The 24687-nt window shown below is 71.2% G+C and overlaps 2 protein-coding genes across 2 annotated transcripts; both read left to right on the top strand.

The window, feature by feature from the left end:
- Positions 1 to 530: 530 nt before the first annotated feature.
- Positions 531 to 10631, top strand: ERBB3 (erb-b2 receptor tyrosine kinase 3). Its single transcript, XM_086769003.1, is given in 38 exon segments — positions 531 to 626; positions 708 to 786; positions 789 to 893; positions 973 to 1098; positions 1178 to 1243; positions 1318 to 1436; positions 2064 to 2114; positions 2116 to 2206; positions 2290 to 2294; positions 2296 to 2404; positions 2480 to 2499; positions 2501 to 2601; positions 2683 to 2756; positions 2834 to 2901; positions 2903 to 2925; positions 3278 to 3461; positions 3463 to 3481; positions 3554 to 3654; positions 3657 to 3691; positions 4121 to 4211; positions 4292 to 4449; positions 4538 to 4591; positions 5029 to 5089; positions 5091 to 5169; positions 5327 to 5448; positions 5526 to 5564; positions 5566 to 5625; positions 5706 to 5891; positions 5954 to 6073; positions 6075 to 6110; positions 6306 to 6381; positions 6453 to 6599; positions 7662 to 7735; positions 7737 to 7764; positions 7838 to 7992; positions 8228 to 8299; positions 8655 to 8919; positions 9350 to 10631. Coding segments are annotated over 38 exon segments (3804 nt in total). The 5' UTR covers positions 531 to 545; the 3' UTR covers positions 9874 to 10631.
- Positions 10632 to 11130: 499 nt separating this feature from the next.
- PA2G4 (proliferation-associated 2G4) lies at positions 11131 to 21837 on the top strand. Its single transcript, XM_086768965.1, has 13 exons — positions 11131 to 11231; positions 13634 to 13762; positions 14443 to 14548; positions 15360 to 15429; positions 16029 to 16121; positions 16792 to 16855; positions 18127 to 18205; positions 19117 to 19195; positions 19514 to 19647; positions 20104 to 20198; positions 20585 to 20712; positions 20883 to 20936; positions 21169 to 21837. Exons 1-13 carry the CDS (start codon positions 11144 to 11146, stop codon positions 21232 to 21234), a joined length of 1185 nt encoding a protein of 394 aa, XP_086625091.1. The 5' UTR covers positions 11131 to 11143; the 3' UTR covers positions 21235 to 21837.
- The last annotated feature ends 2850 nt before the right edge of the window (positions 21838 to 24687 follow it).

The raw sequence follows: 24687 nt of genomic DNA, 5'->3' as shown, positions 1-24687 counted from the left end.
CCCTGTCCGCCCGCCGCGGGGGGGCCGGGTGATCGTTAACCCCGGGGCCCCCCCGGTGCCCGCCCCCCTCTCCTCCAGCTCTGGGGGCGCCCGGGCCCCCCCGGCCCCAGCCCCGGTGTCGAGGCTGCGCCCGCGGCTGGGTCCGAAGTCCGGGCGTCACAGGCGGGGGCCGCGCCTGCACCCGCCTTGCGCAACCCTTGCCCGGCCGGTTTGGGCGCTGCACGGGGAGGGGAGGGTGGGGGAGCACCCATCACACCCCACACCCCCCCCCCCGGGGCAGCACCACCCCCGTGGTGCAGCGAACGCGGGGGACGATGTGGGGGGCACCAGCATGGGGGGGGACAGGGGCACGGCCACCACGGGGCAGGAGGCCACGGCCGTCGAGGGGAGGACGCGGCCAGCTTGGGGGGTGGGGGGGCGACGTCCCACGGAGGGACGCGGCCGCGGCGGGCGACAGGGCGCTGTGCCCGCAGTGTGCGCGGGGACGCTGAACGGGGCTGAGCGTGACGGGGGACGCCCAGCGCCAGTACCAGACGCTGCACAAGATGTACAACAACTGCGAGATCGTGATGGGCAACCTGGAGATCGTGCTCATCGACCACGCGCAGGACCTCTCCTTCCTGCAGGTGCGGGGGGCGCGCGGTCGGCGGGGGGACACGACGCGGGGGGGACGCGCCCGCCCGCTGACACCCGCCGCTGCCCCGCAGACCATCCGGGAGGTGACGGGCTACATCCTGATCGCCATGAACGTCTTCGCCTCGCTGCCGCTGCAGAACCTGCGCGTCATCCCGGGACGCAGTTCTACGAGGAGAAGTACGCGCTCTTCGTGCTGCTCAACTACAACCCCAACACCACCCACGCCCTGCGCCACCTCGGCCTCAACCAGCTCACAGGTGGGACCCCCCCCGCTCCCCGCGGCCCCGGTGCTGGGGGGTCGCGGCCCGCGTCGCCCGCTGACCCCCCGCCCCGCAGAGATCCTGGCCGGCGGCGTCTACATCGAGAAGAACGCGCAGCTCTGCCACGTGGACACGGTGGAGTGGCGGGACATCATGCGGGACCCCCGCCTGGAGCCCGTGGTGGGGGACAACGGCAAGGCCTGTGCGTGGGGGGGGGTCCGGGAGTGGGGAGGGGGTGACGCCCCCCGGCTTTGGGGGTGACCCCCTGTCCCACCCCGCAGGCGTCCCGTGCCACGAGAGCTGCGGCGGGCACTGCTGGGGGCCCGGCCCCGGGGACTGCCAGAAACGTGGGTACCGGGGGTCCGGGGGGGGTGGGGGGGGCGCGGGGCCCGACCCCCCGCTCACCCCCCCCTCCCCGCAGTGACCAAGACGATCTGCGCCCCGCAGTGCAACGGGCGCTGCTTCGGGCGCGCGCCCAACGAGTGCTGCCACGAGGAGTGCGCGGGGGGCTGCACCGGCCCCCTCCAGACACACTGCTTCGTACGTGCCCCCCCGCCCCTGCGCCCCCGGGGCCGCGCTCAGCCGTGCCCCCGTGTCCGTCCGTCCATCCCCGTGCCCGTCCATCTGCCCCCCGGGAGGGAGCCCGTCTGTGGCCCCCAGGGTGGGCGGGGGGGTGCTGGCCCTGTGGGATGGGGGAGGCGTCCGTCCCTGTGTCCATCCGTGCGTGTGTCCGTCTGTCCCTCCATGCACTGTCCGTCCCTGTGTCCGTCTGTCCATCCGTGCGCTGTCTGTTCGTGTGTCTGTCCCTGTGTCCGCCCGTCCGTGTGTCCGTCTGTCCCTCCATGCACTGTCCGTCCCTGTGTCCATCTGTCCATCCGTGCACTGTCTGTTCGTGTGTCCGTCCGTGTGTCCGTCTGTCCCTGTGTCCGTCCATCCGTCCCTGTGTCCGCCTGTCCGTCTGTCCGTCTGTCCCTCCATGCACTGCCCCATCCATGTTTCCACCCGTCCGTGTGTCCCGTCCAGCCCCGTGGGCAGGGGTCTCCGCCTGGGGCGGGCGCGGGGCGATGCTGTGGGGTGAGAGGCGCCCGCGCGCCCCCGTGTCCGTCGGTGCCCCCCGCCCCGTGTGCGTGCGGCCATGCCCCCACCGTCCGTCCGTCCGTCCCGCAGGCGTGCCGGCACTTCAACGACAGCGGCGCGTGCGTGCCGCTCTGCCCGCAGCCCCCTCATCTACAACAAGCTGACCTTCCAGCTGGAGCCCAACCCCGACACCAAGTACCAGTACGGGGGCGTCTGCGTCCGGAGCTGCCCGCGTGAGCCGCGTCCCGGGGGGGGCGGGGGGGGTCCCGGGGCGCCGGGGGGGGCCGGGGCTGTGACCGCGAGGGTCTCCCCGCAGACAACCTTCGTGGTGGACCAGAGCTCCTGCGTCCGCGCCTGCCCCAACGACAAGATGGAGGTGGAGAAGAACGGGCTGAAGATGTGCGAGCCCTGCGCCGGGCTGTGCCCCAAGGGTAGGGGGGCCGGGCCGGGGGGCCGGGGCCCGGGGGGGGGGCCGCGGGGCGAGCCCTGACGTCCCCGTCCCGCAGCCTGCGAGGGCACCGGCGCCGGGCAGCAAGTACCAGACCCGTGGACTCAGCAACATCGACACCTTCGTCAACTGCACCAAGATCCTGGGGAACCTGGATTTCCTCATCACCGGCCTGGAGGGGTGAGGGCGGGGGCCCGGGGGGGTCGGGGGCTGCTGGCGGGGTGCGGCCCCCCGCCCCGGCTGACGGCTCCGCCTCCGCAGCGATCCCTGGCGCAACATCTCGGCGCTGGACCCCGAGAAGCTGAACGTCTTCCGGACGGTGCGGGAGATCACGGGTAGTGAGCGGCGGGGCTGGGGTCACACCGGGACCCCCCCCCCGGGCCTCCCTGACCCCCCTCCCCCCGCCCCCCAGGGTACCTGAACATCCAGTCCTGGCCCAAGCACATGCACAACTTCAGCGTCTTCTCCAACCTGGTCACCCATCGGGGGACGCAGCCTCTACAAGTGAGTCCCCGGCCCCGCGGCCCCCGACGCGGCGTCTCCCACCCCCCCGCCCCGCGGCCCGCACCCCCTCCTCGTCCCCTGCCCTGCGGCCCCGCACCCCCTCCTCGTCCCCTGTGCCCGCAACCCCCCGTCATCCCCCTGTGCCTTCATCGCCCCATCATCTCCCTCCCTGCATCCCGTCTCCCTGCATCCCCCGTTGTTCCTTGTCCCTGCATCCCACCCTCGTCATCCCCCACCCCACGTCATCCCCCATCCCTGCGTCCCCCCTTTGTCCCCTGTCCCCTGCATCCTCCCTGCATCCCCCCCTCGTCACCCCCCTCCCCTGCATCCCACCCTCGTGACCGCCCCGCAGCCGGGGTTTCTCGCTGCTGATCATGAAGAACGAGAACGTCACGTCGCTGGGGCTTGCGCTCGGCTGCGCGAGGTGAGCGCGGGCCGCTGTGTACATCACCGAGAACCGCCGCCTCTGCTACCTGCACACCGTGCAGTGGGCCGCGCTCAGCCGCCGCCGCGCCGACCTCGACATCCGCAACAACACAACCCCGCAGCAAGTGCCGTGAGTCGGGGGGGGGCAGCGGGAGGGGGCCGGGGGGCCGGGGGCCGCGCTGAGCGCCCGTCCCGCCCGCAGAGCAAGAGGGGAAGGTGTGCGACCCGCTGTGCTCGGCCGAGGGCTGCTGGGGCCCCCGGCCCCCGCGCAGTTGCCTGTCCTGCCGCCACTACAGCCGCCGCCGGCCTCTTGCGTGCCCACCTGCCGCTTCGCCCAGGGGTGAGGGGCTCCGCGGGGCAGCGGGCGGGGGTCCCGCGCTGCGCAGCGCCTCGGCTCCGGGGCGGGCGGCGCGACGGGGACCAGGGTGGGCAGCGGGGTGGGGACCAGGGTGGGATGGAGCCTGGGGTGGGCACAGGGAGCGGGACGGAGCCCGGGGTGGGATGGGTGCTGGGATGGGTGCTGGGGCAGGCACTGTGTTGGCCCCAGGGTGGGTGTGGGGAGCAGGATGGGGACCAGGGTGGGTTCAGAGTGGGCACCAGGGTGGGATGGGTGCTGGGATGGACACTGGGGTGGGCACCAGGGTGGGATGGGTGCCGACGGGGACAGATATCCCGCTGGGATGGGTGCTGGGATGGGCTGGGATGCCGGGCGTGGGCGCCGGGGTGGGCCGGGATGCGGGTGGTCCGCTGACCTGCCTTGTCCCCGCAGGGAGACGCGGGAGTTCGCCCAGGGGGGCGAGTGCTTCGAGTGCCACCCCGAGTGCGAGCGCATAGAGGGCAACGTCACCTGCAACGGCTCGGTACGGCCCCGGGCGGGGGGCGCGCGCGCGGGCGGCTGCGGCAGCCCCGCAGCTCCTCACGCGCCCCTCCCGCCCCGCAGGGCGCCGACACCTGCACCCGCTGCGCCCACTACCGCGACGGGCCGCACTGCGTGGAGCGCTGCCCCCGACGGCATCCTGGGCGGAGCGCGGCCCCATCTACAAGTACCCCGACGCCAGCCCGCGAGTGCCGGCCCTGCCACGAGAACTGCACCCGCGGGTGCGCCGGGGTGGGGGGCTCGGGACCCTGCATCTCGCCGGAGGGGGGGTCCCCGCGCCCCAGCTCAGCCCCGGCTCCGTCTCCGCAGGTGCTTGGGGCCGCTGCTGCGCGACTGCCTGGGGGAGGCCCTGCCCATCTCCAGGTACGGCGGGGAGGGGGCTGCGGGGGTCCCGGGGCGCTGCGTGCCACGTGCCCTGGTGCAACCGTGCCGTGCCGTGTTGCACGGTGCTGAGCTGTGCTGTGCTGTGCCGCGGCACGCCCCGGTGCACCATGCCGTGCCGTGCCCTGGCACGCGTTGCCACGCTGCGATGTGCTGCGATGTGCTGCGCCGTGCCCCGTGTGCTGCGCCGTACCGCGTCACGCCGTGCCATGCCGCGCTGTGCCGCACCGCCCTGCTCCGGGGCCTTTCCCGTCCCGCGTGGGCGCTGGGGGCCCCCCCTGCCCTGCCCCGGGGGTTGGGGCGCCCGTGGCCCCATGGCGGGCAGGGCCGTGGGAAGCGCGTGGGGGAGCGGCGGCGGCAGCGGGCCAGGGGCCTGCCAGCGCCGGGAGCTCAGCCCCGGCGTCCCGCCCCACGCGCAGGAAAACGCCGACGGTGATCGCGGTGATGGTGGTCGGGGGGCTCTTCCTCTCCTGCTCCCTGCGTCCTCCTCGCGCTGCTGTACTGGCGCGGCAAGAAGATCCAGAAGAAGCGGGCGATGCGGCGCTACCTGGAGAGGGGGGGAGGTGAGCGGGGGCTCCCGATCCCAGGGGGAGCTGGGTTGGAGCTGAGGGGGGCCGTGGGGAGGGGCTTCGAGAGGCGGGAGGGGTGCAGGACCCATCCCCATCCCCGTCCATCCCCGATCCCCGTCCCCGTCCCCACCTCTGTCTCGCGCCCGGCAGAGCCTGGAGCCGCTGGACCCCAGTGAAAAGGCCAACAAGGTGCTGGCCCGCATCTTCAAGGAGACGGAGCTGAAGCGGCTGAAGGTGCTGGGCTCCGGCGTCTTCGGCACCGTGCACAAGGTGAGCGGGGGGGCCGCGCGCCGCGGGGGCGCGCGGGGGCCGGGCGCGGCGCTCACCACCACGTCGTGTCCGCCCAGGGCGTCTGGATCCCCGACGGGGACTCCGTCAAGATCCCGTGTGAGCATCAAGGTGATCCAGGACTGGGGCGGGCAGCAGGCCTTCCACGCCGTCACCGACGTGAGTCCGGGGCGCGGGCGGGGCGCGGCGGGCGGCGGGGACGGCGCGGCGGCGATGGCGGCTGACGCTGGCGCCCGCAGCACATGCTGGCCATCGGCAGCCTGGACCACGCCTACATCGTGCGGCTGCTGGGCATCTGCCCCGGCCCCCAGCTGCAGCTGGTGACGCAGCTCCTGCCGCTGGGCTCGCTGCTGGACTACGTCCGCAAGAACCGCGACGCCATCAGCCCCCAGCTGCTGCTCAACTGGTGCGTGCAGGTGGCCAAGGTGAGTGCCGGGCGCGGGGGGCTGCGCGCGGCCCCCGGCGCCGCTGACCCCCCCGCCCGCAGGGGATGTACTACCTGGAGGAGCACCGCATGGTGCACCGCAACCTGGCCGCCCGCAACGTGCTGCTCAAGTCGCCCAGCCAGGCGCAGGTGGCCGATTTCGGCATCGCCGACCTGCTCTACCCCCGACGACAAGAAGTATTTCTACAACGAGGTCAAGGTGGGCGCCCGCCGGGGGACCCCCGTGCCCCCCTACATGCCACGGGGCACCCCTCCCTGCCGCGGTGCCCCCCTCACCCCCTGCATCCCCTCCTCTCCGCGTCCCCCAGCGCCCAGGGCTGCCCCGTCCCCTCCGTGCCCCCTGCCCCGCGGGGTGTCCCCACAGCCACCCGTGTGCCCCCCCTTTCCCCCGCAGACCCCCATCAAGTGGATGGCGCTGGAGAGCATCCACTTCGGGAAGTACACGCACCAGAGCGACGTCTGGAGCTACGGTGAGCGCTGGCCCCCCGGCCGCCCCCCGGCCCCCCCGGCCGCCCCGCGGGCTCACGGCCCCGTCCCGCAGGCGTGACGCTCTGGGAGATGATGACGTTCGGGGCCGAGCCCTACGCCGGCATCCGGCTGGCCGAGGTGCCGGATCTGCTGGAGAAGGGCGAGCGGCTGGCGCAGCCCCAGATCTGCACCATCGACGTCTACATGGTGATGGTGAAGTGTGAGTGGCCCCGCGAGCGTCCTGCCCCCGGCCCCAGCGCGGCCCCTGTCCCGGGGCAGGGGCCCCGGCCGTGTTCGCGCCCCCCGTCCCTGCCCCTTTCCCTGAGGTGGGGTCCTGCTCCCGTCCCCATCCGCAGGGCGAGGTCCCGTCCCCGGGCAGGGTCCCAGTTGTGTCCCCATCCCATCCCCATCCCCAGGACAGGGTCCCGGCCGTGTCCCCATCCCAGTCCCCGTCCCCGGGGCAGGGTCCCGGCCGTGTCCCCATCCCAGTCCCCGTTCCTGGGGCAGGGTCCCCGGCCGTGTCCCCATCCCATCCCCATCCCCAGGACAGGGTCCCGGCCGTGTCCCCATCCCGGTCCCCGTTCCTGGGGCAGGGTCCCGGCCGTGTCCCCATCCCAGTCCCCGTTCCTGGGGCAGGGTCCCAGCCGTGTCCCCATCCCAGTCCCCGTTCCTGGGGCAGGGTCCCGGCCGTGTCCCCATCCCAGTCCCTGTTCCTGGGGCAGGGTCCCGGCCGTGTCCCCATCCCAGTCCCTGTTCCTGGGGCAGGGTCCCGGCCGTGTCCCCATCCCAGTCCCTGTTCCTGGGGCAGGGTCCCGGCCGTGTCCCCATCCCAGTCCCCGTTCCTGGGGCAGGGTCCCAGCCGTGTCCCCATCCCAGTCCCCGTTCCTGGGGCAGGGTCCCGGCCGTGTCCCCATCCCAGTCCCCGTTCCTGGGGCAGGGTCCCAGCCGTGTCCCCATCCCAGTCCCCGTCCCCGGGGCAGGGTCCCGGCCGTGTCCCCATCCCAGTCCCTGTTCCTGGGGCAGGGTCCCGGCCGTGTCCCTGTCCCCAGGGCAGGGGTCCCATCCCCGTCTCCATCCCCAGGGGTCTCATCCCCATTCCCATCCCTGTCCCCAGAGCAGGGTCCCAGCCCCGTCCCCAGAGCAGGGTCCCAGCCCCGTCCCCATCCCCGGGGCAGAGAGTTTCTCCTCTGGAGACCCCGTGCCACCTCCCGGGACCCCGCGCCCCCCGCCCCTCCCCGTCCCCGGGGCAGGGTCCCGGCGCTCAGCCCCCCGCCCCGCGCAGGCTGGATGATCGATGAGAACATCCGTCCCACCTTCAAGGAGCTGGCGAACGAGTTCACCCGCATGGCCCGCGACCCCCCCGCGCTACCTGGTCATCAAGGTAAGCGCCGCCCCCCACCCCCGATCCACCCCCCCCGGCCCCGCAGCCCCTGACACCACCTCCCCGCAGCAGGAGAGCGGGGCCGCGCCCCCCCGCCGAGCCCCCCACCCTCAGCGACAAGGAGCTGGACGACATGGAGACGCTGGAGCTGGAGGAGGAAGAGGAGCTGGACGCCTCCTTCGGCCTCGCCGCCGGGCTGTACCCGCAGCGGCCACGGGGCAGCTGCGCCCGGGTGAGACCCCTCTGCCCCCCGCCTCGGGGGGGGGCGGCGCTGGAGCTGTGTCGGGGCTGTGGGACGGGGCAGGGTGGGGGGCGCGGGGTCCCACGACGCGGCAGGGGTCTCCCAGCCCCAACCCCCCCCCCAGGTGGGACACGGGGGTGACCCACGGGACCGCGGTGGGGTGGGGGGGGACGGCCCCTGCGTGTCCCCCGCCCACTGGGTGTCAAACCCCCCCGTCCCCCCGCAGAGCCCCAGCCTGCTCAGCCCCCCGGCCGGGTACATCCCCATGAACCAGCCCGGCATCGGCAGCGCCCGCCAGGTACCGGGGCTGGGGGGCAGGGGGTGCGGGGGGGGCCAGGGGGTGCTGGGCAGGGACAAGGGGGTGGCCATAGGGTGTTGGGGTGACAAGGGGGTGGCCACGGGGTGCTGGGGGGCTATGGGCTGGCCACGGGGTGCTGGGGAGGGGCAAGGGGGTGGCTGTGGGGTGTTGGGAGGCTATGGGGTGGCCATGGGGTGCTGGGGAGGGGCAAGGGGGTGGCTGTGGGGTGTTGGGACGCTATGGGGTGGCCATGGGGTGCTGGAGCAGTGGGAGCTGCAGCGGTGGCCGTGGGGCGGTGGGGCGGGGGTCTGGGGTCCGTGGGGATGCCCCCCATCCTCAGCACCCCGTTCCCCAGGGCGGGGGGTGCCGGCCGCCGCGGCGCAGCCGTCAGGGGTCCGTGGGGCGCACGGTGTCCGAGTCGTCGGAGGGCCGGGGCACGGCGTCGGAGCTGGACCTGGCCGAGGGGGGGTCTCTGGCGGGGAGCCTGTGCCGCAGCCTGCGCTCGCGGGGGGACAGCGCCTACCTGTCGCAGCGGGAGAGCTTCCCCCCGCCGCCCCCCAGCTCCGAGGGCAGCGAGGAGGACGCCAACGGCTACGTCAGCCCCAGCCGCGCCGGACGGGGTGAGGGGCGCAGCGCAGGGGGTCCCGGCCATGCGGGGGGGGGGGTGGGGGGGGTCTGGGGGCTCCCCCCCACCATGCGGCTGCAGGGAGCCCGTCCCCGCGGGGTGGTGGGTCCCCTCCCCGTGCGGTTTGGGGTTGAGGGGGTGGGGGGCTCGTCCTCCTAGGGTTGGGGTGGGGGGCTGCTGTGGGGCAGGGGCAGCCCCTCCCCGGGGGTGCAGGGGGCCCGTCCCCAGCATTCGGGGGGGGGGGGGCAGCATTTGTGCAGGGCTGGGATTCACACGGAGGGGATCGGCTGTTATGGGGCGACGGTTGTAGGGTGGGCTGACCCCCCCACAACCCCCCCACAACCCCCCCCACACTCATGGGCAGAGAGGGGGAGCAGGGGGGGCCCTGGGGGGATCTGGCTGGCATCTCACCCCCTGCCCCGCAGAGACGGACCCCGGCGGGGGCGCGGTGCCGGAGCTGGAGGAGGAGTACGAGTACATGAACCGGCGGCCCGGGGGTCCCGCGGGAGCCCCCCCGCCCCGGCCGGCCTCGCTGGAGGAGCTGGGCTACGAGTACATGGAGGTGGGCTCGGAGCCGGGGGCCGCCGCGGGCCGGGGGCCGCCGGGGGAGGAGGACTACGAGTACATGAACAAGCAGCCGCGGCTGAGCCGCTCGCTGGGCAGCGTGGCCGGGGGGCCGGGACCCCGGCCCGAGGGCGGCCCCCCCCGCCACGACGGCTACACCGACATGCGCCCAGGGGAGGCCGCCCCGGCCCCCGCGGAGGAGCAGGGCTACGAGGAGATGGAGGCCATGCTGGCCCCCCGCTGCCCCGGCTGCCGCGGCCCCCCCGCGCCCCCCGGCCCCGCCATGAAGCCTCTGCGGAGCCTGGAGGCTTCGGACTGCGCCTTCGACAACCCCGACTACTGGCACAGCCGCCTCTTCGCCAAGGCGGACGCCCAGCGGACGTAGGGGACCCCCCCCCCCAGACCCCCCCGGCGCCCCACTGCTGTCCTGCGCTCCCCGGGGCTGTTTACACTGGATATGAAGGATCCCCCACCCCCAAACCTCTTCCCTTGGGGGCACAGGCCAAAGCTGGTGGGGGGCTGAGGGGTCTCAGCCCGGCCGGGGGGGGCCGCGGGCCCTCGGGGAGCACCCGCTCCCTGCCCGCCTTGCCAAAGCTTTTCGAGGGGCATGGGCTGGGGGGCCAATCCTGCGCCCCTCGAGCTGGGGAGGGGGCAGCCCGGGCCCTGGCAGAGGGGGTTGAGGGGCTTTGGACCCCTCGGTCCCCCTCCCACCGTGCCCATGGGTGCCCCCCCAGCCGAAGGTGCTCCCCGCATGCAGGGACGCGGGGCTGGGGTCCCAGTCCGGGGCTGCCTTGGGGCACAGGTGGGTGAGGGTGGGTGGGGGGGGTGTTTCTGGGCAAGGACCCCAGACTCCTTTTCAGGTTTCCCCGTTCCCTGCGGGAACCAGAGTGAAGGTTTGGGGGTGCTGCGCCCCACCCAGGCCCTTCGGGGAGCGTACCCCGGTCGGCGGGGGGCTGCAGCGTGCGTTACGGCTCCGGCCCCCGAGCCAGGCGGGGGGCTGGGGCGAGGCCCCCCAGAGCCCTTTTCCATGGCGTGTTCCCCGAGGGGGCCCAGGGTGGGGGGGCTCAGCCAGAACCCCCGGTATCGCCTGGCCCCGGCGTGGGGCGGGTTTGTAAATGCTGAATAAAGAGAAAGGGAATTTGACCTGAAGTGGTGCGGCTGCTGATTTGGGGAGGGGGGCTGGCCTGGGGCCTGCAGCGGGGCTGGGGACCGCGGTGGGGCCAGGACCACGGGGCTGGGGGCTGCGAGTGGGGCTGGGGGCCGCGGTGGGTCCAGGACCACGGGGCTGGGAGCTGCGAGTGGGGCTGGGGGCCGCGGTGCGGCCAGGACCACGGGGCTGTGGGCTGTGATGGGGCTGGGGGCCGCGGTGGGGCTGGGATGGAGCTGGGCCGGGGGCTGTGACGGGCCCGGGGCCGCTCCCTGCCACCGCCTCCAGACTACATTTCCCAGCAGCCCTGGCGCGTCACTTCCGCCCCACTGCGGCCCCGCCCCCAGACCTCGCGAGAGCCGCGGGACCCGCCGGGAGGTGTAGTCCGGGGGGCGGGGCCTCGCGGTCCCAGCGTGCCCCGCGCGGAGCCCGCGCTCCTGCCCTGCTCGCGCTCCTCGGCGCTCGCGCTCGGCGGGGTCTGGTCAGCGCGGCGGCGGCGGCTCCCACCATGTCGGGGGAGGAGGAGGCGGCCGAGCTGACGATCGCCGAGGACCTGGTGGTCACCAAGTACAAGATGGGGGGGGACATCGCCAACCGTGAGTGCGGGCCGCGGCCGGGCGGGGGGCGGCGGGGAGGGGGCGCCGGGCGCGGGGGGGGGTCCCCGGTGAGGCGGGAGGAGGTGGGGGGTGTGGAGGGTGTGGCGGGCCCGGGCCGGGCGGCAAGACGAGGCCTGGGCCCCCCGCTCCAGCGGCCGCCCGCAGGCGCCGGTGGAAGCGGCGGGGGGCGGCGGGAGGGGGCGGCCGTGCGTTGCCCCCGGGCGGCGGGGGCTCCCCGCGCCCCCGGCCCCGGCCCCGCGCGGCGGCCGCTCCCGCACGTGGCCTCCGCGCCCCACGTGCACCGGCGGGGAGGAGGAGGGGGGCGGGGGGGGCAGGGCCTGGCGCCCCCCGGCCGCGGGGGGAGCCGGGAGCGGGGCCCGGGCGGGCGGGGCCGGCGTCCCGCCCCGGGGCTGCCCCGCACCGCGGGTTTGTGCGGGGCCTCGACCCCCGCCGGGCCCCCGGGGAGGAGCGGGCCGCCGGGCACGGCCCTGGGCCGCGCGATCTCCCCCCCAAACCCGCCCCCCGGCCCCCGCCCGCCGTTGTTTTCCCCAACGCCGCTTTTGCTGCATCACCGGCGGGGGGGTGGCAGCCCCTCGGGGGGGGGTGGGGGGGGTGACAGCCGCCCGAGGACCGACCCGACCGGTTCCGCGCCGCCTGGCGCGCGGCCGCCGTGCCCCACGCCGCTGTCGCTGACCCCGGCGCCTCTCCTCGAGCCGTCGCCCCCGCCGTGACTCGGGACGGAGCCCAGCGGGGACCCCCGGTGCGGGCTCCCCTTCGAGCCCCCCCCCCCCCCGGCTCGCTGTCTGGGTAAACTGGGTTCAAACCGGTGTGCCCCCAGTTGCGCGGCGGGAGGGGGCCGCCTCCCTCCCCGTGGGGGAAGGCAGCTCCCTCCCGGGCGGCGTGAGCGCCTGTGGGAAGGGCAGGCACGGAACCGCGGCAGAACGCTCAGGCGCCCGGGGTGCCCGTCGGGCTGAGGCGTCCCTGGTCACAGAGAGCGCTGCTCCTGCCCCAGACGAAGCACGGCGCCCGGCCGGAGCGCCGGAGGTGTTCTCGGGCCGCGCTGCCGCGCTGGCTGCTGCTTGGTGTCGTTGGAATGCTCCGGAGAGCACGGCTCTCCGTTTATCTTTGTGCTGGGTCTGTTTGACGATTTTCTCTTCTCGCCTCTCTCTGTCCCGCCGCCCGCCCAGCGTCTCTTTATCAGAGCTTTATCCGGGCTTGAAAACGTTCCCAGTCCCTCGCTGCGCGTGAGGCGTGGAAAGGCGACGGAAAGGGATTGGAAATTTAATTCGCCGCGCAGGTGAAGGACTCGGGTTTTGCTCAGTGGCAAAGGAGTTATGAAAACGCGCCTGCCCGTAAACGTCCCCGTCAGCGCTGCCGAAATGTTTTGGTAAAAACAGCGCGCTCACGGAGCAAGGAGCAGCTGTGAGCGCACCTCTTATCCCGGGACCCAAAAACATGTCAGGGTAAGCTTTGGGACGCCCTGTAAAGTGTCCCGGCTGGAGAGAGGAGGAGGAGGAAGGGGAAACAGCGGCTCGGGGCTCCGCCGGGGACAGCCAGGGCGCCTCACCCCCAGCCCACCTCGAGGTGCGGCTGCCCCGGCCTCTGCTGCTGGAGTATCACCGAGGTGTGTTTGTGAAGGCGGCTCTGCTGCATTCCAGCCAAAAGCGCCGCTTTTCTGCTCCTTTCCCCCCTTCTCCTACGAAGCGCGGGGCACGCCGTCGTCTGCAGCAGAACCAAAACGCCGCTGGGACTCGCGGGCACTGGAGTTTGCCCAAGCGTGGGCGCGGGCGGCAAAACCTCTGAGCCGTGGCGCGGAGCGAGCCCTGGCAGCCGCCGGGCCGGAGCAGGAGCAGGAGCGCGTGGGTTACCTTTAAACCACGTTTCTGCCGAGCCAGGGACTAACGGGACTGGCTCTGCGGCGCCCGTCCCGCGCCGCCGCCAGCTCCTGCGCCCGGCAACGCCGTTCGGCTGCCGTGCGCTTCTGGTCCTGCGCGTCGGCAGCAGCGGCCCCTGCCCCTTTGATGTGCTGCGCGTCCCGGCTCCGAGCAGCCTCCAAACCTGTTTCTGTAGCTCTGACTTCCCCAGAAAGAATGTGGGAGAGCGGAGTTCCGGCCCGGCTGGTGTCTGACAGCGCCCGGGCTGCGCGGGCAGGCGTCTGAAGCTGCGGCGCTTCGCCTGCGCACGTTCGTTCGCTTGCGCTCTCTGAAAACGTTCTTGAAAACAGAATAAATAAAAATTAAAGTGAGTGTTCTGCCCGTCTGCGGTGCTTTTGGTGAAGAGCTGAGGCCGGGGTCTCTTCCCCCCCTTAGGAAACACGCGGGTTTTCTGGCAGGGCGCCGTGCTGTTAGACGCGACGCCGTTTATCGTTAATGTGCTTAACAGCTCCGTGTCTGTGTTCAAAGGGGTCCTGCGCGCGGTGGTGGACGCGGCGAACTCCGGAGCGTCGGTTCTCTGCCTGTGCGAGAAGGGAGATGCCATGATCATGGAAGAGACCGGCAAGATTTTCAAGAAGGAAAAGGAAATGAAGAAAGGTGAGGGCTGCCGCAGAGCCTGGCCCTGGGATCGGCCCCGGCGGGCGGGTGGGATGGGCACGCGTGCCGACAGCGCTGCTCTGGGCCGACTGGCGCGAGGAACACGGTGCTGCTCCCAGTGTTGCCCAAACTCCTGCCCGCAAGCGTCGCTGGTGAGCCGCAGCTCCCCGTTCCGTGCACCCCGTCCCACCCCAAAGCGGCCCTCGTTGCAGCGTCCTCCCCCCGGCAGACCTGCGGTGCGCTGATGGGCGCCCGTGGCTGCCGTGGGAGTCGTGTGATGCGCGAGTGTCGCCCAGAGCCCCCCGTTCTGTTCTGGGGACGCGGGGTCCCTCTCGCGGGTGCCTCACCGCCCTGGGGGGGTTCTTTGGCAGTTCCCTGCCAAAAGGAGAGCCGGTGCGGGAGCGGCGCGCGCGCGCTGCCTTTGCCGGAGACTGGCATAACGGGGCGTGGTACAGCACTGCGAAACCCCCGATCCCGGCTGTGGGTCTGCGCCGCGGAACCCCCGATCCCGGCTGTGGATCTGCGCCGCGGAACCCCCGATCCCGGCTGTGGATCCGCGCCGCGGAACCCCCGATCCCGGCTGTGGATCTGCGCCGCGGAACCCCCGATCCCGGCTGTGGATCCGCGCTGCCGGCTGCGGGGCTGCGCGGTTTCACGGGATTGCTGTTGTCCCTTTGCAGGCATTGCCTTCCCGACGAGTATATCGGTGAATAACTGCGTCTGCCACTTCTCCCCGCTGAAGAGCGACCAGGACTACATCCTCAAGGACGGAGACCTGGTCAAAATGTAAGCGTCTCGGTTGCGCCTGTCGTGCGGTTACTGCTTGGCTTTCTGACCCCGCGCGCTGCGCTAAACACTGCGCGGCTCGTAGAGGCGCCGCCAGCCCGGCAGGCGAGGGCCGCCCCGGTTCGGCAGGGACGGAGCGGTGCTCCTCTCCGTAGCCGGCGCGTTCCGGGTTTGCCGTGTGAGAAGCGCTGATAAACACGCTGCCGAAAGGAGTTGTTGTGAGAGAGCCCAAGGACGCGGTCCGGCTCTCCGAGCTCGTTAACGTGCAGATGCGGGAGGGGTACCGACGGAGTAATTGAGCCCAGCTGGCCACAGAGGGCGTCCCACGCCATAACGCGGGGGCTGCCGTGGGAAGGGGCATCCTTTACGTCCGTTACCCTCGTCTGCCGCCCCTTTCGCTCGCTGTTCCGTGCCCTCTCCTTCGCCGGCTCGCTGGCGCTCCTTCGCTTGCCGCTCGGTGTCATTTCCACGCTCGCTGCTCGCGCCGGGCTCTGCGGGTCACTGCGGCTCCGGGCGGTGAGAAATCGTGCGCTGTTCGTTTTGCGTACATTAATTAATATCCTTATCTTCTGTTATCGTCGCCGTTTTCCGGTGCTGTTCCAGTAAACTGTCTTCATCTCAACCCGCGAGTTTCCCTTTCTTCCCAATTTCTTTCCCCCGTCCCGCTGGGGAGGGGGAGGGTGAGCGAGCAGCTGTGTGGTGACGAGGGCTGAGCCGCCGCAGGCGCCTGGCACGCGCTGGAGCCCGTGGTACCCCCAGGAGCCGCGCAGGCGCCCCGCGCCCCGCCTGCCATTCGCTCTCTGTCTTGCAGCGACCTGGGCGTCCACGTCGACGGCTTCATAGCGAACGTAGCACACAGTTTTGTCATAGACGCCTCGAAGGTAGGTTCGTAATGGCGCGGCGTCTCTCCCCGCGCCCGCCTCGCCTGCGGTCTGAGGGAGGGGTCGCAGAGCTGGCGCTGGGGCGCGTCTGGTCCCAGCGGCAGCGCGGAGCCCGGGGGCGGCGTCCGCGCCGCGGGAGCGGTGACGGGGCGAAAGCCGTCCCTTTCCTCAAAACCACCCTCTGGCAAAGCGGGGCTGACGCGCTGCTTCAGCGCGTGCGGCGTGCAAGCGCTCCGACGCTTGGAGAGCAGCGCTGCGGTTACTGGCACGCAGTGTCTGGGGCTGTGGGGCGGACTGGGCAGACTGGTTTTGCTGCCCCCTCTGCTGGCCGAGGCACGGGGAGCCGAGCGCACTGCTGTCAGTCGCTGCCTTCACCTTTGCGGATCTGGGCTGGGGGGTGACCCCAAAACAAGGCCCTGCTGCCCGAACGCGCCAGCACGGGGCTCCGGCCCGCGTGGCGAGGACGTGGCGCGGCACGCGCGGTTCGGCTCGGGGAAGGCCGTCCAGTCAGATCCCCAAGTCTGGATGCTCGGAATGGTGCTCTTGCTGATCAGAGGGAGGAGGACGTACCTAAAACCCTTTATTTTCTGTTCTTCCAGGAAAACCCGGTGTCAGGCCGCAAAGCCGATGTCATCAAGGCGGCTCACCTCTGCGCCGAAGCCGCTCTGCGCTTGGTAAAGCCCGGAAACCAGGTGAGCGGCGGAAAAGGGGGAAGTGTCTGGGCACGGAGCTCGGAGCCCGGGGACGGCGCCGCCCGCGTCGCGCTTCCTGCCTGGAAAGAGGAGCCTGCGACCGTGCCGGGAGGAATGGCCCGGCCGCGCGCGGAATGTGGAAGCAGCTGTCCGCAGACAGCTGAGCGGCTCTGGGCGCGCGCCCGCCCGCTGGGGTGGGCGGCAGCTCTGCCGGCAGCCCTGGCTTCCCCGCGGGACGCGAGCTCTTCCTGGTGCCACGCCGGCTTCGCAGAGGAGCCCCGCGGCTGCCGCTCGCCGCGCCCGTCCTCGCTGAGCGCAGCGGGGCACACACGGCCGCGCTGCCGGCAGCGCTCCCTGCCATCTCTGCTGCGCGGGCGCCTCGGCGGTCGTGGGCGATCTCCTTCGGCACTGTTACTGTTCGAACGCGCCCGCGTCGCTCTCGTTCCGAGGGCTGAGCTGACCTCGCGTTACGCGTTGGCTTTGTTGCCGCAGATCAAACATGGAGGCCTGGCACCGCTGCTCCCGGTTGTGAAGGCGTCGGAGCAGCGGTCGTTAGAAAGCCCGGCTGCGTGTCACGCAACACCGGCGGGTTCACAAAAAAAACCCAAACTGTTGTGTTTGTGGCTTGAATTTTGTATCCCTAACGTGTTTTCCTGTGTTCTTCGCGCAGAACACGCAAGTGACAGACGCGTGGAACAAAATCGCCCACTCGTTCCACTGCACGCCCATCGAAGGTAAGGGCCGCGGCAGCTGGTCGCGGGCGGCAACGCCGAGCTGCGCACTGAACCTGCGCTGCCCCGTCCCAGTGCCGGGCAGCGTGGAACGGCCACGGGTCCTGCGCGTGCCATCCCCAAATGCTAAAAAAAAACACCCCAAAAAATCCCTGCAAGGGTCCAGATTCCTCTTCCTTCCTCCCTTTGTTTTTAAGGATGCATTGATCTGGGAACAGCGGGCGCGGGTTTCCCCGGCGGGCGGCAGCGCCCTGGCGCGGGGGCTTCCCGCCCACCTCGGGCGGACGGCGCGGCGCGTTGCTCCCCCGCTCGCTGGCGGTTAAACCTTTCGCGGATGTGTAACGGGGCTGGTTTGTCATGCCCGGGCTGCGCAGGGTATGGAATTTCCTTCCTCCCAGCTCCAAGCTGCGGCGCGTTCCCTTCGCAGCGTTGAGCGGGGGTGGCGTGGGGTCAAAATGAGACGCTGGCTTCTGGTCTGAGAGGCAGCGAGGGAGCTCGGGCAGACGGCTCTTTCGGCCGCAGTTGAACCGCTCCGTTAGTTAAATTCCCTGCAGTCCCACAAAGCTGTCGCCTTCTCCGCGCCCCCTCGGCCCCGTCTGGGAACGTCACTCCCTGTCCCCGCGTGGGACGGCTCTGCGGGTCTCCTCGGCGCTCTGCTCCTCCGCGGAAAACCCCGGCGTGCGCTGCGCCAGGAGGCGGCCCTCGCGCTGTGGGGGCAGTTTGAGCAGCCGCGGTGTGGGAAGCGGTCGAGCGATGCGATTATCTGGGCGCCGGCCGCTGGAAACCGGCGGGGCTGTTAGCGGCTGGGCTCTGCCGCTGGGGGCCGGGCCGGGAATGGCCGCGGCGCCTCGCCCCGGGCTTTGGTGGGACGGAAGGGAAACGCGGAGCGAACCCCTCAACACACCCAGAGCTGCGCAGCCGGGGGGCTGGGGAGAGGACCCCGAGGTCCCATTACGTTGTGCTCAGGAACCCCCGCGCCCGCGGGCTCGCGCCAGCCCCTTGCAGCCGCTGGTGCAGTGCACGCGCCCGGCCGAGGAGCGGCCGTACGGAACAGCGCTTGGCGCGGGCGAGGGAGCGCCGCCGCAGTCGGCGCGGGCTTTGGGGAGCTCGCTGCCCGCGTAACGCGCCTGGCTCCCCGGCCGAGGAGCTGATGCCGGTGCTGGTTCGCTTTAGCGCTGGCTCCAGCCCGGTCCTGGGCCCCGTGGCGTCGGTAACGCGTCACCGCGTCGCCGGCTTGCCGCTGGGAGGTGTTAATGGGTCTCCTATCGCCGCAGGGATGCTGTCGCACCAGCTGAAACAGCACGTGATCGATGGAGAGAAAACAATCATCCAGAACCCTACAGACCAGCAGAAGTGAGTGTCGCCTCTGGGGCCGCGGCGTCCCGCAGCGCGCGGGGGGGCGCGGCCGGCTCCGGAACGTGACCCTGTTTCTGGCTGCGGTGTCGGGTGGGGGCTGTGTGTGCAATTGAACCGGGAGGCAGGCTGCTCCCCGTCCGGCCCAGCGTGGTGGCGCGTCCGCGGCTGGGCAGCCCCGTGTCCCGGCCGTCCCGTGCGCGCGTGAGGCGCGGCTCCGCGCGGGGGCCGCTCTGAGAGGGAGAGGCTGGAGGTCGCTGCGAGGGGCTCGCTGGCACCTGCGCGTTCCTGGTTCCTGTCCAGCTCCTCGGGGGAGGCTGCCAGCACAACAGCCGGCTGCTGGCGTGGCTGCTCGTTCACCGGAGCCGTGCCGAGGGCTGCCGCGTGTCCCGCGGGAGCTGCCAGGAGCCCGCGGGATGGCGATCGCCGGCAGCAGCCTTTCAGGACGGCTTTGAGCTCGTGAGCTGGAGATCTCCTTCCGCTCTGCTCCCGCAACCGCTCTGCCGCGGGGCTGGGTCTCACGCTGAGCATTCAGAGCTCAGCGGCTTCAGACCCAGCGCTGGGCCTGCGAGCTCTCAGCCGTGGCCACGCACCGGGCGCGGGGGCTCTCAGGGACCCCCCGCCCTGCGCTGGGGACGGAGCCGTTGCCACGGGCAGGAGGAGCGCTGGCCGCTCGCCGTTCCGTGCTGGCCTGCCGCTGACCGGCCCTGCCGCCTGGCACGTTCGCCCTCTGCGTCCGCTGTGCCAGCTCCGGCTCTTCTGGGCCGGGGCCTGGTCGCTCTCGCGCTGCTCTGTGCTCGTAGGCCTCTGGCTCAGCCCAGCGCGGGCCCGCTCGAGGAGTTGTGGCCGCGGAGGGTTTGCCTTCCCTATTTTCCGTTCCTTGACTCAGCCAAACTCTTTATTTCTTCCAGGAAGGACCACGAAAAAGCAGAATTTGAGGTCCACGAAGTTTACGCTGTGGATGTTCTCGTCAGCAGTGGAGAGGGAAAGGTGAGCCCGGGGCTTTGGGCCTGCTGTTCTCCGCGCGCGTGCGCTCGCTCGAGGCGGCCGTGTCGCAGAACGTCAGCGGTGCTAACGGCCACGGCCTTGTGGTGCCGGTTCCAGCCGGGGAGTACCTGTGCCCTGGGTATCGCTCTGCCGTTTTGGGAGGAGTTTTTCCATCCAGAAAACCGAGGCGCACCTTTACGGGCCAGAGCACGAGCGGTGCTTGTCCGAGGCGGAGGCCCAGCGCGCGCAGGCCGCGGGCTCCGCTGGCTGAGGGCGCGCTGCGCTGCTCTCCCCGCCCCTCAGCTCCGTTTGCGTTTTCAGGCGAAGGACGCCGGGCAGAGAACTACGATTTACAAAAGGGACCCCTCCAAACAGTACGGCCTGAAGATGAAAACCTCCCGTGCCTTTTTCAGCGAGGTGGAGAGGCGCTTCGATACCATGCCATTTACTCTCAGGTGCGTGGTCGCGTCCGCAGCCGGGCGCGTCGTGTGAGCGCGCGGACCGTGCTGACGCAGCAGCCGCCGCGGAGGAGGAGGTGGAGGAAGGATGTCAGGGGCCTGGGCGGGAATCCCAGGCGGAGCCGCGGGCCTTGAGACTCTCCTGTGGCGGGCGGAGCCGGGCGCTGCGTTTGAAGTAGAACGGAGGGGTGAGGGCAGCGTCGGGTGCGGCGTGCGGGGGCGAGGCCGCTCCGGTCGGTTTTTGGACACCGCTCACGCCAGGGGCTCTTTGCACCCTTCACCCGCTTCCCTTTGCCACCCCGGAGGCAGCAGCTCCCCCGGCAGCTGCCCGCCCCGGCGCCGCACCGGCGTGGGGGGCGCGAGCCGGCAAAGCCTCCAGCCGGGCCCGGGCGCAGCTCTGAGACCCCGCGGGCGGCACGGGCCCGAGCTCAGGGGGGCCCTGTTCCTCCGCAGGGCGTTTGAGGATGAGAAGAAGGCCAGGATGGGGGTGGTGGAATGCGCCAAACACGAGCTGCTCCAGCCTTTCAACGTCCTCTATGAAAAGGAAGGTGAGTGCCGGTGCGAGGACGGGGGCTGCCGGTCGCTTCCGGAGCCGGGCGGGAGCGCTGCCGCCTGTCGCTGTGCAAATACCAGAGATGCGCTTCGGCGGCCCGGGATTTATCCTCCGGGAAACTCCCTGCCCCTTGGCTTCTGGGTCTGGCGCTGGGAGCGTTCCGGCGCTGGAATTTGTCCTGGTTTCCTGGGCAGGAGGGGGCTCCGCCGGCAGAGCGGCCGTGGCGGTGGCGCTGGAGGAATTGCTCTGCCCTCGCCGCGGGGGGGTTCAGAAGTTCCCGCGAGATGGATTTTGGCAGCGTGGAATCGAACAATGTTTGGAAATAGCCGCCTGGGGGGCCGGGCGCGCGCGGCTGCGCTGACGCCCGTGTCTGCCCCGCAGGAGAGTTCGTGGCGCAGTTCAAGTTCACGGTGCTCTTAATGCCCAACGGCCCCATGAGGATAACCAGCGGCCCCTTCGAGCCCGAGCTCTACAAGTCTGAGTTCGAGGTGCAGGATGGAGAACTGAAGGTTGGTTTAAAAAGAACCATAACGCGACAGGGTCGCCCTGCCTGCACGTCCCCCGGGGAGAGGGGGGGCGGGAGAATCCGGAAGAGGGGCTCACCGCCCTTCCTCCGCGCTAAAGGCGTCAAAGAAAGGAGTCGCCTTTCCGGCTTCTTACGTCTCCCTCCCGTCTGCAGGCCCTTCTACAAAGTTCCGCGAGCAGGAAGACCCAGAAAAAGAAGAAGAAGAAGGTAACGCGGCCAGGTTTTGTGGGGATGAGTGGCGCGTGACCTCGGTGCTGCGTGGTTGCCTCCGGGGCTCGCCTCTCCCGGCGCGCTGCGACATTCCTGGCTCGGGAACGCCTGGCACAGGGGCTGTCCCTTGGTCCCGGGGCGGGCTGCGTCCCTGCCGCCGGCGGCGTGGCCGTGCCTGGACCCCCGCCAGCCCCCGCGCTGACCGCCGCCGCCGGTTCGTTTTCCGCAGGCCTCCAAGAACGCAGAGAACGCCACCACGGGAGAGACGGCGGAAGAGAACGAGGCTGGCGACTGAGCAGCGCCCGCTCCCTCCATGTAGCACCCAGTTCACACACACTCGCCCCTTTTTCCCCCCAAAACAGAAGCAAAATAACCCAGCGCTGTTTGTCGTACGACCAAACAAACGCTCTGGACGTCCCACTGACTACAGCCGAGCAGGGAGGACTCGCAGCCACTCAGACTACGTAAAAAGGAAGCGGAAAAATAAAATCGGGAGTCAAAGCTAGTCCATACCCACTCTGACCTTGTACACTGCCCGCGCTTGTTGAAGAGCTGACCGACAGCCGGCCCCGGCGAGAGAGGGAGTGTAGAGAGCCGCCCGCTTTCTTCTTCCTCCTCCTCCCCCCCCTTTTCTTTTTTTTTAAATTCCTCCCTTTACAGAATTTCTTGGCGGAATAAAACCCAAACCAAGAGCAGGTTACGCCCAAGAAGAAGCGCCCTGTGTTAGCGACATGGTACGTGTGGACGGGGGTCTGCCTCGCTGCGCCCGCCGCTCCTCCCGCCCGCGGCGGCGCTGCTCTGTTACCTCGGGGCAGAGGGTTTCTCACTCTTCTCTTTTAGCCTCTAGATTGTACATTTATAATTCGGAAAAATATAAAATTTTATCTCCCCTGTGAAACTGTAGACTGTTCTGTCTACTCTGTTCTGTCTCTGCCTTGATTTACGCATAAACGCTCTGGTTTTTAATACGCCGGGTTTAAACTGACTTTCCGGCTTGCTGGGGAGCCGGTGCCGCTCCCCGCCCAGCAGCCGCGCGCAGGGGCGGGAGCGGGACGAGCTGCCTGCCCCCCTGGCAGCGGTTTTTAATTCCCTGCGCTCCTGGGGAGTTGTGTTTTTCCCCGTGGCCGGTTTCCGCGGCCCGTGAGCGCGTTCCACCCTTCCCCGCGCGCTGGCGGCTCTCACTCTCTCCTGTCCGCGCGCTCCTCCGGCGATGGGCGAGGGAAATGCTGCGGGAGCTGGGCTCAGGCCGGAGTCCAACAGGGGTATTGCTCTTTTATAGCAAGTCTTTTTAAAAAAAAAAAAGGAAAAAGAGAAAACCGATACAATGCCACGCAGTTGAACGTGAGGGATTTTTCTTTGCCGATACGTGGTTCCCCTGCTGTGCCCGAATTTGGGATGAACTCTCGCCTTTACAAACGCTCCTGGGCGTCTCTGCCGGCACCGCGCTCCCTGCCAAGATCTGGGTTTTCCACCCCGAGCTCCACACGTGCAAATATTACCAAAGCCAATAAAAGCGAATAAACCATGCGCTATTTCTGTTCTGAAGTTTTCCATCTCTGCTCCCGTTCTCCCGCTGCTCCCGCTCGGCAGGGCCGGCGCGGGATGGACGCCGGGGCCTCGCTGGCGCTGGCCGCAGCCCGGGGGGGTCAGGTCCGGTCTCTGCCTGTGACCTTGGGGGACACGGGGACCCCCCCGGGACCATTTCAGCGTTTTTAGGCAATATTCTGCCCTCCGTGGGGCAGAGCTAGCCTTGCTCATGGTCTGCAGTACAGATGGATAAACCACTGAGACTTGCTGCAGGTTTAGTTCGTTTTATATTTTCACTTTAAAGAAAAAAACCAGTGTACCTCTTACAGGAAACAAAAATCCAGTTGTGAATCAATTTCGACAAGCGGGAGCTCCCGCGATCTCTACTGACTTTTTTTTTTTTTTTTCCCCAAAAATAAACTTGACCAGTGCCATTCTCTGTGGCCCGAGGAGCGGCTCTGCTCGTTGGGCCCGGCGGGGTGCGGGGGTGCCGGGGTGCGGGGGTGCGGGACCCCCCTCCCCCGTTGCCGCCGCCGGGCCCGGTGCAGCGCGGGGCGCGGGCGCTCTCCCCCGGGGCTGCGCAAAATGGCGGCCGGCGGGGGACTACAGCTCCCGTGATACCTCGGGGGGCAGGGACTACATCTCCCGTCGTACCCCGCGCCGCGGGGGGGCGGGGCCACGCCCCCTACGCTATAAGTAGGCCCCGGCGGACGGCAAAGGCCTCTCCGGGCCGCTGCTGCCGCCATCTTGTGGGCCGCCGCCGCCGGCCGCCTCCATCCGCCGCCATCTGCCGCCGGCGCCGCCGCCCGCCCGCCGGGAGTGAGCGCGGCGCCTCCGCACCACCATGAGGGCCAAGGTGAGCGGCGGGGGGCGGCCGATGGCGCCTCGGGCTCCCCGCGTTCCCCCGGGGGGTCCCCAGCAGCGGGCGGGCCCGGCCCGGGGGCGCGGGGTGGGGGCTGCGGTGGGGTGGCGCGGGGTGCAGGGGGCGGAGGGGGCTCGGTGCAGCGGGGCCGGGGAGCGGGCGAGGGAGGCGGGGGGTGGGAGAGAGCGGCGGGCCGTCGGTGCGGCGGTGGGGGGGTCGGGGGAGCCCGGGAGGGGGGTCCTCGGTGCTGGGAGCGGGGCCGGGCCGGGCGGGGTGTGGGGCGGGGGGCGCGGTGCCGGCACTAACGCAGCCCCCTCCTCTCTTCCCCCCGCAGTGGCGCAAGAAGCGCATGCGCAGGTACGTGGGGCTCCCCCCGCCCGGTCCCGGTGCCGGTGCCGGTGCCGGTGCGCGGGTCTGAGCGCCGCTCTCTCCCGTAGGCTGAAGCGCAAGAGGAGGAAGATGAGGCAGAGGTCCAAGTAGGCCCCGCCGCGGGGCCGCCGCCGCGGAGACGCCCCGGTGCCGCGGGGATGGGCGCGGCGCGGCGCGGGGGGCTCCCGCCGCGCCGGGCCGGTTCTGTGCTGTGTGACGGCCGCGAATAAAGCTGGGGGTGTCGGGACAGACGTGTGGTTCCTGCGGGGGGCGGCGGCGGGGGCTCGGCCCCGCGGCTCGGTACCGGCGTGGGGGGAGGGCGGGGGACCGGCGCGGCGGAGGGAGCGCCGAGATGGCGGCGCGGCCGCGTGACGTCACGGTGACGGAAGAACGCGGCGCGGCGTCGAGAGGAAGCGAGGCGGTTTGTTTCCGGGTCGCCCCGGAAGCACCATAGAGCGCTTCCTGCCCGGCGCAGAGCGGCGGCCGGAAGGGGCCGCTCATTGTTGGCGCTGGAGGACCCGCGCGGAGCCCGCGAGCGGGTGAGTTGCGGGGCCGCGCCGCGCGGGGCCGCGGAGGGGGAGGGGGAGCGGGAGCGGGGGCGCCTCGCTCCGCCGGCCGGGCCCCCGCCGCCCCCGCCCCGCCCGGCCCCGCGCCTGGCCGGCACCGGGCCTGCCCCGGGCCTGCGGGCCGGTTGCTATGGAGACCTGGCGGGGGGAAGGGCAGGCGCGGGCCGGCCCCGGTGACACCGGCAGCCCCGGGGAGCGGCCGCGAGGGGCTGCCCGCCCCCCAGCCGGGGCTCGGGGGTCCGAGCGGGGACCCACGGGGCAGCGTGGGGCCACCCGAACCGGCTCCGGTGCCCCGGGGCGGGATTCCCCCCACCCCCCCAAGCCCCCGGCGAGGGGTCCCGCTCGCCGTGCCGCCCCTCACCCCCCTTCCCCCCTCCCTCCCGCAGCGCCCGGGGCCCCGCGGCGGCGGCGGCCAACATGCCGA

This window comes from Chlamydotis macqueenii, chromosome 29, assembly GCF_036417535.1.
Source record: "Chlamydotis macqueenii isolate bChlMac1 chromosome 29, bChlMac1.mat, whole genome shotgun sequence".
Lineage (NCBI taxonomy): Eukaryota > Metazoa > Chordata > Aves > Otidiformes > Otididae > Chlamydotis > Chlamydotis macqueenii.
The sequence above is the reverse complement of the archived record's forward strand: the minus strand, read 5'-3'. Positions and strand labels throughout refer to the sequence as shown.

Excerpts from the sequence above, each read along its gene's own strand:
- PA2G4 (XM_086768965.1), top strand. The coding sequence starts at position 11,144 with ATGTCGGGGGAGGAGGAGGCGGCCGAGCTGACGATCGCCGAGGACCTG. Across the intron at positions 13,763-14,442 it reads GGAAAAGGAAATGAAGAAAG|GCATTGCCTTCCCGACGAGT; the intron begins GTGAGGGCTGCC and ends GTCCCTTTGCAG. Across the intron at positions 16,122-16,791 it reads TGGTAAAGCCCGGAAACCAG|AACACGCAAGTGACAGACGC; the intron begins GTGAGCGGCGGA and ends TTCTTCGCGCAG.